The sequence below is a fragment of the Mus caroli genome, unplaced genomic scaffold, assembly GCF_978045245.1.
Source record: "Mus caroli unplaced genomic scaffold, Mus_caroli_1 scaffold_5, whole genome shotgun sequence".
Taxonomy (NCBI): Eukaryota; Metazoa; Chordata; class Mammalia; order Rodentia; family Muridae; genus Mus; species Mus caroli.
In genome coordinates, this window is record NW_028227260.1 from 35,195,406 (window position 1) to 35,215,501 (window position 20,096).

General features: G+C 38.7%; 1 protein-coding gene across 2 annotated transcripts; it reads right to left on the reverse strand.

The window, feature by feature from the left end:
- Positions 1-94: 94 nt before the first annotated feature.
- Positions 95-19,718, reverse strand: LOC147004553 (melanoma antigen preferentially expressed in tumors-like). Of its 2 annotated transcripts, XM_085837587.1 has the most exons (8): positions 19,657-19,718; positions 18,632-18,686; positions 18,131-18,220; positions 16,544-16,631; positions 11,332-11,431; positions 3,387-3,686; positions 2,360-2,941; positions 95-1,250 (listed from the first exon to the last, which is right to left on the reverse strand). In XM_085837587.1, exons 6-8 carry the CDS (start codon positions 3,674-3,676, stop codon positions 740-742), a joined length of 1,383 nt encoding a protein of 460 aa, XP_085693713.1. In that variant the 5' UTR covers positions 3,677-3,686; positions 11,332-11,431; positions 16,544-16,631; positions 18,131-18,220; positions 18,632-18,686; positions 19,657-19,718; the 3' UTR covers positions 95-739. The 2 variants fall into 2 exon arrangements, with proteins under 2 accessions (XP_085693713.1, XP_085693714.1); XM_085837588.1 differs by lacking the exon at positions 18,632-18,686 and having other exon boundaries at positions 19,657-19,717.
- Positions 19,719-20,096: the final 378 nt, after the last annotated feature.

The window sequence follows — 20,096 nt, forward strand, 5'->3', positions numbered from 1 at the left end:
ATATATATCTCACACACACACACATATATATATATATATATATGTGCAATGATTTATATTGATAAATGTACAGTGTCAAGAGATCTAGAGGAAATAGGGGAAATATTGTGGCCAGGATCCTAAACACTACCACAAAATTTATGGGACAAAGGCTGGATATTCAGCTGAAGACTTCATGGTGAGTGTGGAAACTTTACAATGGGCTTACATCAAGGAAGTAGGTCATTGTATTTATGTTCTTGAGGGGGTTTATCTAAATCTCAGAACCTGTGCTATCTTCTTTCCTGGTCCACTGGTAAATCCTGATAGTTTTCCATAAGCAACCCCAAACAGCCTAAACTAACTTATGGGATGATAACAGTCTTCAAACGCCACTGCCATTTTCACAAACACAGACAGGAAAGGCTGTCATTGTCTTGATTTGTGTGATGTACCCACAAGCAAACCAAACAGGATGGCCAGGGATATAGCATTGCAGGACCTGATCGTCCTGAAAATATAAATGCCACTGGTGTCAGTAATCTGGCAATAGTGACAAGAAATACTCAGAAGAAACTCTTGAAGTCTCTCAGTTTTTGCTAAGTTATTCTCTATAGGATTCAGCTACAAACCTATCCTTCCTAAGTGCAATTCTGTACAATGTAAGAGCCTTATAGATTGAGTCTATGGGTCCAGGAAATAACATTTAGTACTTAAACGGTACATATCAGTTTAAAAATGCATTGGACTGTGACATTTACTAAGAGTAAGTAATCCACTTCATGTCCTCTCTCCGTGCAAGTTCTAGCATTGCTTTCACTTGTAGTTGTACAATGGCAAGTTTCTGTCTGTCTAAACTGCCCTGAAAATGCCATCTTTCAAAGCAATGTACAGGAACAGGATAAATCACATATTTTAGCTCCATCATGGGTGTTAAATGATGCATGATATTCACAAGCATAGGCATGGTGATGGGGTTAGAAGCAAAGCCCAACACACGGAGATGGGTGCATCTAATCAGGGCAGGGATAAGAGCAGAGATTGCAGAATCATTTATAAGGCAATGATTTATCTCCAGATGCTGAAGAGTACCAGAGAGATTTGACAGAACAGTGTGAAAGGGCCCAAAGTCATCCCAATGCATCAGGTTGTTACTAAGATTTAATAGTTTTAGGTGAGTGACATGAGGACTCTGGGACATAAATTTGATGTCTCTGTATGAAAGACCACAGAATGGCAGCCACAAGATATCCAAGCCAGGCGGTAAGACTCTGTAGGGAGAAACAAAAATACATCCTGGAGAATGATGATTGAATTAGGAAAACTATACTGTTATATCTAGAATAAAACTGTCAATGTGTCACCATGTTTAGTTCACTTAATAGTTTGGGGGACGCTGAGAAAGACAGTTTTCCTGTTTTTTCCTTTCTTCTTTCTTTTTTTTTTTTTTTTTTGAGACAGGATATTATTATGTAGCTATAGCTATCCTTGATCTATATAGACCATGATAGCCTTGAACTCAGAATATGCCTGCCTTTGTCTCCCAAGTGCTTAGATTAAAAGCATGTGCCAGCAGGCCCAGTTGAAAGTTTAGTTTTCAGCACTGAAATTCAATTTCTTTTCAACTTAAAAACATGTACAATATATTATACCAGATGATTCTAAGAAATGTTAAAAAAATTAATCCACGGAGTATTTACAATAATATCCATTGTAGATTTTTTGTTCTCCTTTTTAGTGGGGAGGAATGAGAAAGAGCAGGCAACTGAAAATTCCCTTTGGGCCAGTACCTAACTAACAACTTCTACTTTCATGGTCTTTACCTTGGAGATTATAGATCAGCAAAGTAATCTGACGTTATGAACTATGGACATCTGTAGATTATGTACAACAGTGCAGTGGCAAAAAATGTCTTTCTACATCTGAATTCCTCTCCCTTCTCCTCTCCCTCCTGTCTAGAGGGCTAGTGATTTTTTTCACCTTTATAGTTCTGCACTTACAATAGTATCTGTACATTGCTGGTTGCTTAATTTTTGTAATCCTGTCTTTCTCCAGTTTCACATTCTCAGAAGTGATGGAGGTGGAAAGCATAAAAGGTTTTGAGTTGTTTAGGAATATCCAAGAATGCTTTCTATCCTGTCTCAATAGACTGTACAGGAAGCCCAGGGACCTACCCCAAACTCTTTTTTATGATTCATTTATTATTATATCTAGGTACACTGTAGCTGTCTTCAGATGCACCAGAAGAGAGAGTCAGATCTCTTTACAGATGGTTGTGAGGCACAATGTGCTTGCTGGGATTTGAACTCAGGACCTTAGGAAGAGCAGTCGGTGCTCTTAACCACTGATCCATCTCTCCAGCCCTACCCCAAACTCTTACCTGAGCACTCTGTTCAGATGATTTTTGAGGTGGAATGAAGAGAATCTGAGTTCCTTAAGGTGTTCCATACGCTGCAAGTGACTGAGAAAATTTTTAAAGACTTTCCCTCTCAGAGATCTAAAAGTCACATTAGATAGAGTCAGGCTTTCTAGGTGGCCCATCTGGCACAGGATGCTGGTGATATCACTCAGTGAGCCTCTATCAACTGACAACTGATCAACACATTGGAGATCAAGAAATTTCAGGGTGTATTTGCATTTACGCAGTTTTTCAATTTGCAAATCTCGACAGCACACGTGCAAAAACCCCAAACTCTCTTCAATTTTTCGCATAAGCAAAATCCAAAAATCCTTTTCAATTAAGGAGCTATCAAGGAAAAGATCCAATATTAGTTCTACAGGCCTGGGTAAGAGAGTCTTACACCCCGAATTTATGAAACAAAGCTGTCTTTCAATTTTTGTGATAGAGGAGTCAGAATAAGTACAAGAATGAAAACACGAAGGTGATTTGGTGCTGACTTGAGGGCACGTGATCCTACATTTTGTGTCTTGCCTTAAATCTAGGATCCTCAATTTAGGTCTCCTGTAAGGATAAGAGGAGATAGAATATATGAGAAATAGCAAATGATAATGAAACCTAGTAGCATCAATGATGGTATATAAAAATGACACAAGGATGACAAATCCTTGTATCCACAGCTGGTACTTCTTATACTAATTACAAACATTCCTTTCCCATGACAATCCAACCTCCTTTCTCCCATTATTTTATATACCTCAAACTGTCTCCAGTCTTAAATTTCCTGTCTTTCCTCTATGTAATAACACCTGTTACATAAACCCATCAAGAGTACCCTCAATAGAATAGATTATATAACAAACATTGTAGACACCAGTTTTCAACTTAAGTGTTGGGACAACAGACTCACACATAAATCTTCAACATGCACTAGAAACGACTTCTGGGAGGGTCGTAGGCTATGGTATATCCTCCTGTGTCTTATCATGTCTTTACTAAAAAGTCTTACCAAAAAGCAGAAGTCTGTGCAGGACATACTGGAAGATTCTCAATAATGGCTTTTAGGAGTGCATGTTGAGGCCCCCGTATTCTCAATGACCCAATATGGAGACAGTAAAAGGGCCAAACTTTCACCATAGCACTCAATGTATTCTTATGCCCACCCTTGAAGGCAGCAATGAACAATGGAACAAAAAGCTCTCTTGGAATGTCCTCCAGAGCTTGGATTGCTGCAGACTCGTTGCTGAGCAGACTCTGTATAGCAAGATCCAACAGTCTGTTTGGGGTCTTTCTACCCATCTTTGTGAACCTGCACCAGGATGAGAGACAGTAGAAGTTCTGTGAAAATACAAACAGTGTTAGCAAAATAGAAAATATTTAAAGACTAAATGGTGAATCAGGTGGCCACTACTAGATAGTTCTACTGTAGACACAGACTAGAAATTGACTCATGAGTATAAAAGGTAATAGTAGCACAAAGTATGTGCTACTCTTTACCCCCTTGGAGAACATCTACTCCCTCACATGTGTATTGGACATGTGTATACGATAAAATAACATTAAAAGTGGGTCATAAATAAGCAGAAATCAGTTTTGGTCACTGAGTACAGAGCTCCCAGTATTCGTCTTCATAGAATACAGGCCATGATGAAATAAAAGATAAATCTGCACAAAAGTGGTACAATAGGAAATATTAAAACATCAAATTGTGCTTAAAGAGAAAAAAATGACACACTAGCCCATCTGTATCACTATATTTGTGGCAGATGAAGATACACCAAAAATGCACAAGATACACATGAAAGAAGATGGATAAAAACTTAAAGTTAAAAGAAAAAAAGAACTTAAAGTTTAACTTAAACATATTCAAAAAAACTACTCTAGTCAAAATTAAGCCTAAAGATGAAAAAAAATACAGAAAAATCAAAGAATGGGATATTGTTTAGGGCAAAGACTTAAAAGGAACTGTTCAATATTTTGTGCCATATGTTGAAAAGTAAGAAATAGTCAATCTGATAATACAATACTGACTTCTAGGGCTTGAGAATGGTGCCAGGGGTTAGGGTGGAAAAAGAGAGATATGATTCATGTAAGCTAGAGCTAATATGAACATATCACAACGAATCTTTTTAAGTTGTATTATGAATACTTATTACAAATAATAAATAACAAATTAATATCAAATACGTGATATAGATGGCTTAAAACTGCTATCTCTGAAACACACAGACTGAGGGGAAGAAAAAGTCAATGTGGATATGAAAAACATTCAAGTTTGTTAATGATGAGAAAAGACACCAAAGGAGGGATTTTATAACAGAAAAGAGTCCAAATGCTCCTGCCTTTTTCTTCTACTCCTGGAACAACAGCAACAACAACAACAACAACAACAACAGCAAGAACAAACCCTCTAAAAGGCCTAGATAACACTGAAGAACAGAAAATGTCGTGATTACATAAGATAGACTATAAAAATGTAGTATTACGTGAATAAGAAAATGAAGGAAAATTCCAGGCAGAAACATTAAACCACCAGAAAATAAGATTATTGTTACTTATCACCTACCTTGTATGGCACTTTGCCACAGTACATATTATGTCACTGTTCTTAGATAAAATAACTTGATGACTAAGATAAATTTATCATATTTAAGAACAAAAATGTTATATTTTTTGAGACTTCAGGGATTCCAATTTCAGGAAGAGAGCATTTAAATAGCTATCAAAATATGTTCCATGTCTTTAAAAAGATGGGCTTTTGTTAGCGCTCAATGTGCAAGAGAGTTTAATTACAACCTATTAGTCACAAACTTTCTTATGTGCGAAAAGAAAAGTCAAACAGCCTTGAAACAAAGGAACTGGGCAGTCTCAGGAAGCAAAGTGACTGATTTCACACATTATAAACATTAGTAAAACATATTCAAGAATTTTCTGTTGGTGCTATGTTACAAGGTCACTGCGTTCCCAGGATTATCTGAAAATATTCCAACATTTTGGTTTAAAATTTATTTGTGGATATGTCTGATATAATTTAATAAGGATTCTGGATTCCATTGTAAAGATTGTGGAGCAATGGTATTCAAATTTGACTTTTCCCTGAGAAACTCAACATTAAAAAACAAAACAAACAAACAAAAAACCAGTCTGCTCTGCATAAGTTGACATATAAATTTAATGCAATTTCAAAAATACCTACAAAATTTCATGGTGTTAGACAGCCTGATGGCAAAGTGCATAAGAATAGCTAAGAAGATGAGCCCTCTGGGCCACGCTAAGCCACCCTGAGCAACCTGCCAGTCTAGGGGGACCACCAATCTCCCTTCTCTCCCTGCCTCTCTTCCACCTCTACCAGACTCCTGAATCATACAGGTATGCTTCCCTTCCCCCACCCATCTTCCCTGCTGCCTGATCTCTCTAGGTAAAGCGAAACTGCCCTGAGCAGCCTGCCATCTTGGAGTGGGGGACTTCTATTCTCTAGCTGCCCTCCCCCTACCTCATCAGACTTAAGACTCCTAAACCATACAGTTTGGCTTCCCTTTCCCCACTCGTCTATCCTGCTCTGCCTGAGACCCATCATCCTTCCTGTCTGCATCTCCATCTTTCAGATGGAACCCCTGGCAGATCAATATGCTTGCTCTTGGACACCAAAGTCAGCCCATCTCACTGGAGGTCTGCCCTAGCCAGGGACACCGGATTGCAGGAGGATTGCTTGAACAAGGGACACAAGAGGTCTGCCCCAACAAGAGAAAGAATTTGACTAACACAGATACAGATACTTACAGCCAATCATGGACTGAGATTGAAAACTTAGGGAAGGAGTGAAGTGACAACCGCATAAGGAGATCAACAGAGTCAATTAACCTGGCCCCAGGGAGCTCCCAGAGACTAAGCCACCAACCAAAGAGCATACAAGGGCTGGTTGGTGGCCCCTGGCATGTATACAACAGAAGAGGAGCTTGTCTGGCCTCAGTGGAAGAGGATGTGCCTAACTCTGTAGATCCTTGATGTCCCAGGGAAGGGTGATGCAAAGGGTGGGGACATGTAAGGTGGTTGTGAGGTGGGTGGGTGGCATGGGTAGGGGAACTCCCTCTCCGAGGTAAAAGGTAGGGGAGATGGGGTAAAAAAAAAACACTGGGGGGAGAGATGTGGAAGGTGGGCAACATTTGAGATGTAAATAAATAAAAACTTTTTTTATATAAAAAAGAATAGCTAAGAAGAAAGAAGACACCAGAGTAGGGATTTCTGATACCATAATAAGAAAGCATAAACTCTGTGGACAACTGTAATTACAGCATCTTGTCACTGTTACAGGAATCGACAAATAGTTTAATAAAGTAGGATAGAATTCCTAGAAATAGAAGTCAACACACCAATGGACAGTGATGCTTAATAAAAGCAGTGGGCTGAAGAGATGGCTCAGCAGTAGTTAGTGTACTGGCTATCTATTCAAGGGCACAAATTCAATTCCTTGCAACCATCCATAACTCCAATTCCACGGGATCTGATGCCCTCTTTTGGCTACTGTGAGAATTTCACAAATGTGCTACACAGACATACAGGCAGGCAATACCCCATACACATAAAAAATAATATAAAGAAAGAAATAAAGGTGATATGGACAAACCACTAGAGGAAAGACAGACATGCAATGTGCAGAATGATACTTGTAAATCCAAGACACATGCCATGTGTAAAAGTAGATGAAAATTTAAAGACTTAACCAAAATGTTGAATTACACAGCTTCTTGAAGAAAACATGACAGGTATTCTTTAAGCTTACTATAGTGAAGTTTTTTGTTTGTTTGTTTGTTTTGTTTTTTTGTTTTTGGTTTTTTTTTGCAGTCTTCTTTATTATTAAATATTTTCTTTTTTTGAGAAAAATTTTTAAATTTTTTTATTACATATTTTCCTCAATTACATTTCCAATGCTATCCCAAAAGTCTCCCCATACCCTCCCCCCCACTTCCCTACCTACCCATTCCCATTTTTTGGCCCTGGCGTTCCCCTGTACTGGGGCATATAAAGTTTGCAAGTCCAATGGACCTCTCTTTCCAGTGATGGCCGACTAGGTCATCTTTTGATACATATGCAGCTAGAGTCAAGAGCTCTGGGATACTGGTTAGTTCATAATGTTGTACCTACAGGGTTGCACATCTCTTTAGCTCCTTGAATACTTTCTCTAGCTCCTCCATTGGGGGCCCTGTGATCCATCCAATAGCTGACTGTGAGCATCCACTTCTGTGTTTGCTAGGCCCCGGCCTAGTCTCACAAGAGACAGCTATATCCTGGTCCATTCAGCAAACGCTTGCTAGTGTATGCAAGGGTGTCATCGTTTGGAGGCTAATTGTGGGGTGGATCCCTGGATATGGCAGTCTCTAGATGGTCCATCAAGTGAAGGGATTTTTATTTTTATTTTTTTTATATATATTTTTATTACATATTTTCCTCAATTACATTTCCAATACTATCCCAAAAGTCCCCCATAGCGCCCCCCACTTCCCTACCCACCCATTCCCATTCTTTTGGCCCTGGCATTCCCCTATATTGGGGCATATAAAGTTTGCAAGTCCAATGGGCCTCTCTTTCCATTGATGGCCGACTAGACCATCTTTCGATACATATGCAGCTAGAGACAAGAGCTCCAGGGTTCTGGTTAGTACATCATGTTGTTCCAACAATAGGGTTGCAGATCCCTTTAGCTCCTTGGGTACTTTCTCTAGCTTCTCCATTGGGAGCCCTGTAATACATCCAATAGCTGACTGTGAACATCCACTCCTGTGTTTGCTAGGCCCCGGCATCGTCTCACAAGAGACAGCTATATTTGGGTCCTTTCAGCAAAATCTTGCTAGGGTATGCAATGGTGTCAGCGTTTAGAGGCTGATTATGGGACGGATCCCTGGATACGGCAGTCTCTAAATGGTCCATCCTTTCATCACCGCTACGAACTTTGTCTCTGTAACTCCTTCCCTGGGTGTTTTGTTCCCAATTCTGAGAAGGTGCACAGTGTCCACACTTTGGTCTTCATTCTTCTTGAGTTTCATGCGTTTAGCAAATTGTATCTTAAATCTTGGGTATCCTAAGTTTTGGGCTAATATCCACTTATCAGTGAATACATATTGTGTGAGTTCTTTTGTGATTGTGTTACTTCACTCAAGATGATGCCCTCCAGGTCCATCCATTTGGCTAGGAATTTCATAAATTCATTCTTTTTAATAGCTGAGTAGTACTCCATTGTGTAAATGTACCATAATTTCTGTATCCATTCCTCTGTTGAGGGACATCTGGGTTCTTTCCAGCTTCTGGCTATTATAAATAGGGCTGCTATGAACATAGTGGAACATGTGTCCTTTTTACCGGTTGGGGCATCTTCTGGATATATGCCCAGGAGAGGTATTGCTGGATCCTCCGGTAGTACTATGTCCAATTTTCTGAGGAACCGCCAGACTGATTTCCAGAGTGGTTGTACAAGCTTGCAATCCCACCAACAATGGAGGAGTGTTCCTCTTTCTCCACATCCTCGCCAGCAACTGCTGTCACCTGAATTTTTGATCTTAGCCATTCTGACTGGTGTGAGGTGGAATCTCAGGGTTGTTTTGATTTGCATTTCCCTGATGATTAAGGATGTTGAACATTTTTTCAGGTGTTTCATACCCCAGCTCCTTTGGTGTCCACTGGGCCCTCCCTGGAGGTATCCCAACTCACTGATAGGAACCTCTTCTTGAAGCTCCAATACAGCATGAGATTCGGCCCAAAATGACTGCCTTAAATCCTCCAGGGATGCCAGTCCCCTCACGATTGCCAGACTGGTGACTGGATTTATATAAGGAGGCATTGGGTACAGTCACTGGGACCCCAGTGGAAGGGACCCTTCCTGGCACTGCTAACCACTCCCACAGCCCTCAATGTGGACAGTATTTCTGCCTGGGTGAATGCTTCCTATGTGAAACCTGCAAACACCCTGCACCTTAGAGAGAGACCCCTGCTGGATGGTACAGAAGATGGACAATATGCTCAAGCTCAAGATAACTTGATCTTGATCACGACAGCCTTGTGGTTCCTGTGGATTCTGTTTGCTTACCCTATCCTATGTGACCTTCCGCCAAACCTGTTAGAGCACTCATTGTCTCCATTCTCTTGGGATTGAGGGCAGCCAGGGAAGCTACCAGGACCTCCACTTTGGTCTTACAGTCTGAGGGCAGCCATTGATTTAGATATAGAGAGAATAGAAACTTTCATCGGTCACATTAAAGAATCATTGTCTTCATTATCAGAAGTAGTACTACAGAATAGGAGGGGATTAGGCTCTACTTTTCCTCCAGCAAGGAGGGCTAGGTGCTTGCTGACTCAGCTGAGGAGTGTTGCTTTTATATAGACCATTCTGGGGTTGTTAAAGATTCTATGGCAAAGGACAAAGAGGGACTATTCAAGAGAATGAGAGAAAGGGAAGGAGCCCAAGGATGGTTTGAGTCTTGGTTTAACAGCTCCCCCTGGTTTATTACATGGATTTCTGCTTTGTTAGGACCCCCTGATCATTTTGTTTCTGATTCTGACCTTTGCCCTTTACACTCTAAATCTCTTAGCTTCTTTCATTAAAGATCGTATAGGTAAGTACAGTTGATGGTCCTGAAACAAAAATATCAAGAGCAGTACAGAGGACAGGGATATGAGCTGCATGGCTATCCACAATAGCTTCAGGATTAAAGCAAGCACAAGAAAAAGTGGAAAATGAAGAGGTCAGCTCACAGCAGATGGAAAAATTTATCACACCCCTCCCCTCCTAGAAGAGACAGGACAGAGAGCACACAGATACCCCTTTCCTCCTGGAAGAGGCAGGTCAGAGAGCATGTAGGCAAGAATGAAGAGGTAATTAACCCCTACTATGTCATTCCCTAAAGACCAATCAGTTTAAAGGGTACACTGTTCCACCAATCATACTGTGCCTAGTTGCTGATGCTCTATTTTGCCCTGGAAACGATATAAAAACTTGCCAAAAATGCTGCTTGGGGTCACCACCTGTCTTTCTCTGCAGGATGACGACCCCAGCATGCTGAAACAAAAAAAAAATTCCTCTTGCTTTTGTATCAATCCCTGGTTCCATGTTGTTCACTCTGGGCATCCCTGGTAAGCTAAGGCTTATCAGAGTCTTACAGAAGCAGATGGACTAAGAAGTTCAAGGTGTTCACAACCATACAGTGGGTTAAAAATTCACTTTGCTGCAGGCTATCATACCTTTAAAATTACAAATCTATATAAACAAATAAAAGAGAAGTCAGGGTAAGGAAAATTAGACTATTGAAATGGACAAGCATTAAAACACCAGGAAGGGGTAGGACAAGTAAAAGTCATTGAGACACAGAAAGGTGATTCATCCAAGAGTAGCAAGCTCTCAAAACTCCAAAACTAGTTCCATGGTGGGGGTAGTTGGTTTGAGGAAAATTCACTTCCAAATATAATGTGCTTCTGATAAAAACAAAACAGAACAAGATAGACACTCTGGCCCCAAAGTTAAGCCCATGATTCTCATAAGCATTAACTCAATCTCAGAAATGTAGGGACAGTGAAGCTGCAGTTGGCACTAGTCAAAATAAAGAAAAAAAAAACTTATGTTTCCTGTTTTTAGTGTTTCAGAGGTGCAATCTTGAGAGAGGCTAATTGTTTGGGGCAAAACACTCTGGTAAATAAGAAACCAAGAACAATTGCAAAATGAGGACTCGAGAGAGGCTGCCAGACTGGCTTTGTGGGAGACACCTGTAGAAGGCAATGATGAGGTTTGGAGAATGACAGACAAGGACACGCTGAAAACATTGCCAGCAGCAGACCCTCATGAGCCACAGCTCAGATGCCATATCACCAGTGTGTCAATGAGTAAACCCCACCACCAGGTAACACCTTAGGACTCATATAATCCCATGCTTGAGACCACGCAGCAGCTCTACGTGTATAGTGCCACTTACCTTCAGTAAGGGTCAAGATTGCAGAAACTTGAGATTCTCGAGTTCCCGACCCACGAAGGCCTTAGGCTGCAGCAGCCTCCTTCCTCTCACAGATGCTCTACTGTTGGGTGAGATATGAGTTCAGTGAGACCCAAATTCCAACACGAATCTTGGTGATCTCTTTCCTTCCCCTAGTCTGTACTCTTTATTTTATAGTTCATTATTACTTCTACTTTTAAAATAGAACACTTTTATTAATTACTTGAAAATTTCATACATGCATGCAATCTATTCTGTTCATATTTGACACCAGTCCTGCCCACAAATCCTAGATATACCCCACCTCTAAACTCCTCGCAACTCTATGTGCTCCTTTTCTTAGCCATTGGGTACAATTAAAACTTCTACTTTTAACCAAATTGAGTTTAAACTTCACAGTTTACTGTCCAATAATAATAATTTCTGTCAGTATCTGCTTCATATTTGTTGGGGCACATTCGCTGGCTTTAATTCTTTCTCTGTGTTTCTTTATATAGTTTAGTTAGCTACTACAGTGGCCTCTTTTCTTCTTTTTTGGATTTGAGAATGAGCCCTCCACTGTGAGAAAGGTAAACTTGAAGATATCACATCCAAAATAGTATAGAAGTCATAACACAAAAATATAACAATTATGGAAAACTGGGCAAATGAATACAAATACTCATACACCATTTAAGAAAATACTGAAGTGTTTAAAATGCTGAACAAATAGTTTGACGGAATACTTGAGGGGGCTAGAGGGATGGCTCAGCAGTTAAAATCACTGGCTGCTCCTCTAGAAGAAATTGGTTCAACTCCCAGCACCTATATAGCAGTACTGTAGAACTGTCTGAAACTCTACTCCCAGGGTATCTGACACCCCCATACAGGTGCACATGCACGCAAAACACCAAATGCACATAAATAAAATTACATCAATTATTAAAACAGGAAAGTATACTTGAAAAAAGTTCAGGAACGTTCACACATATGAACGAAATGAAGAAATCAACTCAGAACATGTGTGTATAGGGGAGAAACATAGATGAGAAAGTCATGATGGGTTTAAAAGAAAACAAGCAGAAATTCTGAAATTCCAATCGATAAAAACCACAGAGCCTGTCACTACTAAGTTAAGCTTTGAAGAAAAGTTGAAAGAAATTTCACAATTATAAATGAATAAAGAAAAAAACCTCTTTAGCACAAGGCTCTGGAATATGACCAGAAGACAAAATGTAACCTGAAGGTATAGAAAATATAGTCGCTTAAATTATACCAGAAAATTTCCTGATGCTACAGAAAGAAATGAACTTTAATCACAAGAGGCACTTAAACTCTAAAACAGGCATGACAAGAAAATAATTTTTGTACTATGTATTAGGAATAAAATGTAAGGCTATATAACCATGGATATTATACTAAGTTTAAAGAACAAAGACACAACATTAAAAGCTGAAAAAAAGCCATCTACTTCACTTAAAAATGAAGACCAAACCTAATAACAGCAGTCTTCTTGGCAGAAACGGAAAAGCCTTGAAAATAGCAAATGATGTAATTTAAGCATTAAAGTACATAAAAGTCAAGAGCCATTATAACTAGGAGTTATATCCTAAAACCAATGAACAAATAAAGATTTTCCTGATAGCATAACCTATATATGCTACTAAGCCAGCATATAAGAAATGCATTTAAAGAAATACATACAAGAGAGGAATAAATACAGTGTTAATTGTGAGGAAGCAAGAGACTCCTCAAATTTCATGATCATATAAGATAAAGACTGTAGAAAAAGCTCTACAATTCTGTAAACCATCATGTGTCCAGTACAATGGGGGTGGGGGGATAGCAAGGACAATTGAATAAACCATGAAATAAACAAAAGATTTCCCTGAATGAAAAAGGCTCTCAATAATAATCTTAAATACAACAGTTCTAAATAATGAATTTAAGATATAAACTCGCTGACTGCATTTCAGATATGCATAGATGGTTACTGCCTGGAGGAAATCAACCTTTTTGGTCAAAAAAGTAAAAACTGAAAATGAAAGGGCTGAATTTAAAATACTAGGTTATTGGAAGCAGGAAACAACCAGGACTATGCTCCGATCTGATAAAGTAGATGTCAAGTCAAAACAAATTTTTCAGAAGACACAGACTGCCAATAAATATTAATAAAGAAAAGAACCCACCAATATGCTATTATCAATATAAATATGTAAGCACTGAATATTGATGTATATAATATAAAACAAACAATCCTGTAGCTACTCAGTGTGTGATGACAATATCCAAATCTTGTAAAATGATAAATAAGACAAACATAAATTTGACAGTATACTGTAGACACAATTCACTATTGATCAAATAGAGTTAGATATTATGCTGGTTTAGTTTTTGTCAAATTAACAAAAGCTAGGGTAATATGAGAAGAAGGAACTCAGGAGTTGCCTCCATCACACTGCCTATAGGCAAGGCTTTGGAACATGTTTTTGATGAGTGATTGATGTGTGAGGGCCTGCCCAGCTCTCTGATGGAGAAGCCACTCTTGGGCAGGTAGTCCTGGATTGTATAAAAAGGCATTTGAGTAAGCCAGGAGAAACAAGCCAGTAAGCATCCTTTCTTCATGGTCTTGCCTCCAGGTTCCCGCCTTGACTTCCCTGGATGATGGACTTAAAAGCTAGAAGGTGAAATAAACGCTTTCCTCCTCACATTCCTTTTGGTTGTGGTGTTCATCACAAGACAGCAAACCAGAAAAAAAATCTCTATAGAATACTCAATAGCTACATAATACACAGCTTCTCAACAGCTCATGGGATATTCCATGATATAGATGATAATTTAGGTCAATAAGCAGGTAAAATATATTTAAAATTAAAATAATATATTTTTGATCTCGTTTGATCAGAAAGCAGTAAAACTATAAATCCCCATAAAGAAAAATTGCAGAAATGAAACAATTTAAATAAAATTAAACATTACACCCTAGAGATCAATAGCTCTGTGAAGAAATCAGGGAGGATTTTGAAAATTCCTGCTATCAGTTTAGGGGAGTATAAGGAATTCCACAAGCAATATATGCTATTGCCATTACCCACAGCTGACTACCGGGACTTAAAGTTATGACCCTGTTTTGGAAGACACCACACACTTCAGGCACAGGAATTAGAGGAACTGAGCTTGAAACAGCCTTCAGCTCACTTCCCTAAGGATGAGTTCTCATTCAATGTTGTACACAATGTGAGGGAGAAAAGCAATCAATAGTCAGAATTAGCCTTAGGCTTATTGTGTTAGTTACACTTCTATTGCTGAGAAGAGGCACCATGGCCAAGGAAAAATATAAGACCATTTAATACGGGGTTTGCTTAGAGTTCCGAGGTTTAGTCCATAACCATTAAGGGGAGGAGTATGGTGACAGGCAGGCAGGTATGGTTGTTGGAGGAGTAGCTGAAAGCTTACTTCCTGATCTGCAGGCAGGAGGAAGATAGAAAGTGAGAACATGACTGGCACTGGCTTTTGAAACCTCAAAACTCACTCCCCAGTGACACAAGTCTCCTTTAACAAGGCCGCACCTCCTAATCCTTCCTAAACACTCTACCAACAGGGAACCAAATACTCATATACTTGAGTCTATGGGGGCTATTCTCATTCTAACCCCTACATTCCATTCCCTGGCTCCCATAGGCCTGGAGCCATATCATAATGCAAAATACATTCAGTCAAACTTCAAAAGCCTCCACAATCTAAAGACGGCTTAAAGGTAGAGGAGAGGGCCTAAAGATTTTATTTTTCCTGAGACTCAATGTGATCTCTGAACAGTAACCATTGTAAATTCAAAACCCAAAACTCAAATCACATACTTTTAACATAAAATGCCACAAAATATACATTACTATTCCAAAAGAGAGGAGGAATGGGACATGGTGAGGAAATACTGGCTCAAAGAAAGAATGAAACTTAGCAGTAAAAATTCGCTATCTCTGTGTCTGATGTTAAAGGGCTTATTAGATGGATGGATCTTTTATATCCCACAATTCCACATGTTGTTGACTACATCATCAGCTTTCCTTAAGGATGCAGCAAGCTTCCAAACCTTCTTTCTGCTCATATTTTCCTTCATAAAACCGCAGCCACATGGCTTAAGCTAACAACTACTGCTTGCTTGGGCTAAAATCTGCCCTCTCCATGACTTACATTTGCATAAGCTGTGACTTACTAACAGTTTCTGATAGTATGCCCTGGCTACAGAAGACAAAAAAAGCCCTGCTGACTTGTCTTGCTGCCATAGCTTAATTGTTATCTGTCAACCAAACTCATATCTCAAATGAAAAGGGTAAAAATTGTAGGAACCAATATTCATAAGTTGTAGACTAAAATAAAATGGTGTTTTTAATAAGAATGGCCTCCTATAGAATCATAAATTTTAATACTTGGTCTACAATTAGTAGAACTATTTGGGAAAGATTAAGAGGTTTGCCCTTCTTGGCGTGTCATTGGCTTTGAGGATTCAAAACCCCATGCCAGACCCAGTCTCAGTTTCTGTCTCTTCTTTCCCCCTCTCTCTGCCTGCAAATTTCAGATGTGAGCTATCAGATAATCCTCCAGCTCCATGCCTGTCTTTCTGCCTACTGCTGCCACACTCCTTACTATGATGATCATAAACTAACCCTTTGAAACTATAAGCAAGGCCCCAATTAAGTGATTTTCTTTTATACTGTCTTGATCATAGGGTCTCGTCATAACAATAGAAAAGAAACTAAGAAGTGGGTACCAGAGAATGCTATACTGCTGTGACACGCCTGACCATGCTATTTATGGATAGAACTTGTACCTTGGTGTTTTCAATTAGGAAAGTGGTTAAACTCTTTATGTGAGGATCAATGGGAATCTTAGTAGAAACTTGAAAGAGAAAAATAGTCTCAGCTGGAGAGGTTTGAGAGGGTAACAATAGCAACAGGCCTAGAGACCACACTTAAGATGTTTTGGCAAAGAATGTGGCTGCTTTTTGCTCTTGTCCAAATAACCTGCCGGAGGCTAAATTGAGGAGTGTTAGACTAGTAGTGTTGACAGAGGAGATTTCAAGACAACCCAGTATTTTCTGTCATGTTATTAGTGATCTCTCTTATGCAGATGAACACAGCTCTTTTCATGGCGATAGCATGCTGTTTTGTTGCTATCGTTCTATGATATAATTTGAAAGCAGCTAATATTTACTCACTGGTTCTTGACTGTAGAAGGTCTGTCCCTCTTAATTGTCTTCTTCAATTTCTTCACTGGAATAAAAATTAGATTGTCCAAATTAGATCCTAGAACAATAGAAACAAAAATAGCATGTTAGTGCCAAAAAAGGAGATGTCCAAGTTGCTAGAAGAGAATAAATATCCCAGAAATAATACTATACATCCACAATCACCTGATTTGTGGGAAAAAGTGCCCAAATATACAATGACAGAATAGAAAACCTTTTTAAACAAAAAGAGCTAATGAAACTATCTATGTAAATGTGGAGAGATAAACTCATATCCCTGTCTCTAATTACAAAAATCAATTTAGAATGAATGAAAAGTCCTAATGTAAGATGCAACATCTTGAAACTTTTTAAAGAATAAGTACAAGGCAAACAGTTTTAAGGCACAGGCATAGTAAAGCTTCCCTAAGATACATTCTGGAAACAGCTCAGGAAACAATAGCAGCTACTGACAAATTAAATTGGATGAAATGAAAAATATTTGCAGAGCAATAGAAACAACAATGTGACAAGAAACAGGACGGGAATATTATTTTCTAGCTATAAACATTTTATAGAGAATTCATATACACTTTAAAGAACCTAAACCATTCAGTATCAAATATAGAAGCTGCCACACTGGTAAATAACAAATTAACTAAACTTGGCTCGAGAGAAGAAATATAAATAGTTAATAAATGTACTCATAAATGCTTAACTTCCTTAGCCCTAATAAAACTGATAATCAAAAGTACATTTGTGATGCTAAATAACAAAAAATGCTAGTGATGATGTGGGAGAAAGGAACTCTTATATAATGCTGGTGAAAATATGGAAATCCTTATTGAGGCTCCTGAAGAAAAGGAAATCTAGAAGTATTTTACTGCCCACGCATAGCATCCAAAGAAATCTAAAAGAACACACCATAGAAATTCCTGCACATTCAATTTTCTGATGTTGCTTTTTACAATAATCCAGGAGTGAATTCATCCTAGAACTCTATCAACTGTGAACAGATTCTAGAAGTAAGGTGTATGCATGCACTGGAGTTAAGACCAAGTGGGAAAGAGAAACAAAATGGTGGCATTTGTAGGAAAATACATAGGAGTAAGAACCAGCCTGGTGTGGTGGCTCACGCCTTTAATCCCAGCACTCGGGAGGCAGAGGCAGGCAGATTTCTGAGTTTGAGGCCAGCCTGGTCTACAAAGTGAGTTCCAGGACAGCCAGGGCTATACAGAGAAACCCTGTCTCAAAAAAAAAAAAAAAAAAAAAAAAAGAACAACAACAACGAGAAAGAATCATCAGGTTACTCAAAAATCCTCCAGATTTAGGAGATAAATATTACATACTTTCTCTAAGGAAAAACTTAGATTTAATATATATTCATACTTACACAAAAATATGCAATAAGAGCAACATAGAGTCTGTTTGAAGTAAGGAGAATAATGAAGGAGTGGGCACTGATAGAGAACAGGAGCAAAGGAGCAGAAAGTACATACTGGAAATGTAATACTATAACAACACAATGTATAATTTTTTAAAAGGATGAACCCACAGCAACTTGAAAAAAATTCTTACCAATCCTCTTCAAATGTTTCAGGCTTATATGGCAGAATGGGACTATGGAGAAATGACAACTAAATTCAGCCAAGTCTTGTGAATGGCGTTCTGAAATACAAAGGGAATCGATTAGAATAACATATATGCAGCACTAATTGGAGTCAGTGGAGTATCAAAAGAAAAAAAAAAAGACATGCAGACAAAGTTTGGAAGAGGACATGCTAGAGAGGGAATGTGGGAAGAATTGGAGAGAAGAAATGTGGGGTGAATATGATCATATTTCATTGCATCCATATATAAAATTCTCCATAGGGAAAATTTATAATAAAATAAAAAACACTGAAAAATTAAAATGAAATCTATAATAAGTTGTACTTCAATGCTAATCTCCTAGATTTGGTATTTGTAAAATGTCCATAGTAGAGATATCTGAGAGAACATATTTTAGAACCCTAAAATTATTTTTTAAAGCTTTAAAGATAAAAGTCAGTCATGGAAGAAAATACCTGCAACACTTACTCTCAGAATGCAGAGATAAAAGATCACAAAGTTGATGACCAGTCACAGCAGGGCACTGAAAAAAATTCAAAATGCCTTGGAAATGAAATCACACTTATCTCCAACAGGTAAATGAACAGATATTTGTACTAGACACAAAAGTATTTTAAAATATAAATTAAATAAACTAAAAGGGAAATGAATAAATTATCTCCACTGGTCACTTTTCTACTATTTTAAAAAGCATGTCATATAAAACTAGTAAGACTAAGAGGCAAAGGAAGAAAAAAATTGTTTTTTGTTTTTGTTTCTTACTTTGTCTTTGTGATAAGGCTTCACCATGTACCCATACTGACTCAATGGAAAAAAAATAGTGGATTTGTGAGTTTTTAATTTGTTTCTTGGTTAGTTTTTCCTCTTGGAGGAAAGAGTTTATTTTAATTTACAAGTTAATCAAGGCAGGAACACAAGGTCTTACCATAAACCCAGGCTGATGAAAAGCATTAAAAAAATTAAAAAAAAAAAAAGGTGTTCTGTATTTAAAAAAAAAATTGGTGTTCTGTAGGTTTTGGTTTTATTTATTTATTTGGGTGCGGTTTTTCTTTTTCTCCCCCTCCACCACCACCAGGCCCCCTAAGGCTTCACTGTGGAAATAGACTCAAGTAAAAGATGAAAAAAATAGTTTTTTTTGTTTTTTTTGTTTGTTTTTGAGACAAGGCCTAACTCTCTACCCAGGCTGTGACAAAACACGAAATCCACTTGCTTCAGCCACCAGTACACCATCACACCTGGACTAAAATAAATCTTTGAAGAAGAGGTGAAACGATGTGTGGAATATTTTAAATAGAGAATGTGAAGAGATTGGTCACAAAATGAAGTGATGCACACCTCAGGAACCAATACCTCTACACAGTAACACAAAATTGACCTTCGAGCATCCAAGGCGGAACCCGTAAAAACCCGTAAGATTGATAAGTCCCAAAACCCCGTGTCTATGTCCTTCATCCCAAATAAGTTCAATTTAAAAAGAAATGTCTGTCATTTACCTCAGTGAGAGGGTCGGGAGAATCTTCTGACTTTTCCGGCACCTTTGTCGCACGGCAGCAGCTTATTTCTAGTCAAGAGATCCTCAAAAGCGGAGAGTGAGAAAGCACGCGCAAGCGCAAGGGTGCGGGTCCTCAAAAGCCCCTCTGAGGACCCCAAGGGTTCCTTTTCAAACTTAGCGCTCTGACTGGGGGATTCCTATTGGCTTAGCTTGGGTCAGCTGACCTCTCTCCACCTCAGCTCCGTGCGGTTCTCCAGGCTACGAGGCCCTGTCCTGACTGGCAAATCACGTTTAGGTACCTACGCATCTGCCTACATCTTTTTTCAAGAAAAGTTACGTGGAATATATGAGTATGACTTAAGCACTGCCTGACTTTCTCCCAAGCGAGATTTCAAACTCTGAGAACTAAGGTCACATCTAGGGGACAAAAGAGCAGAAGTT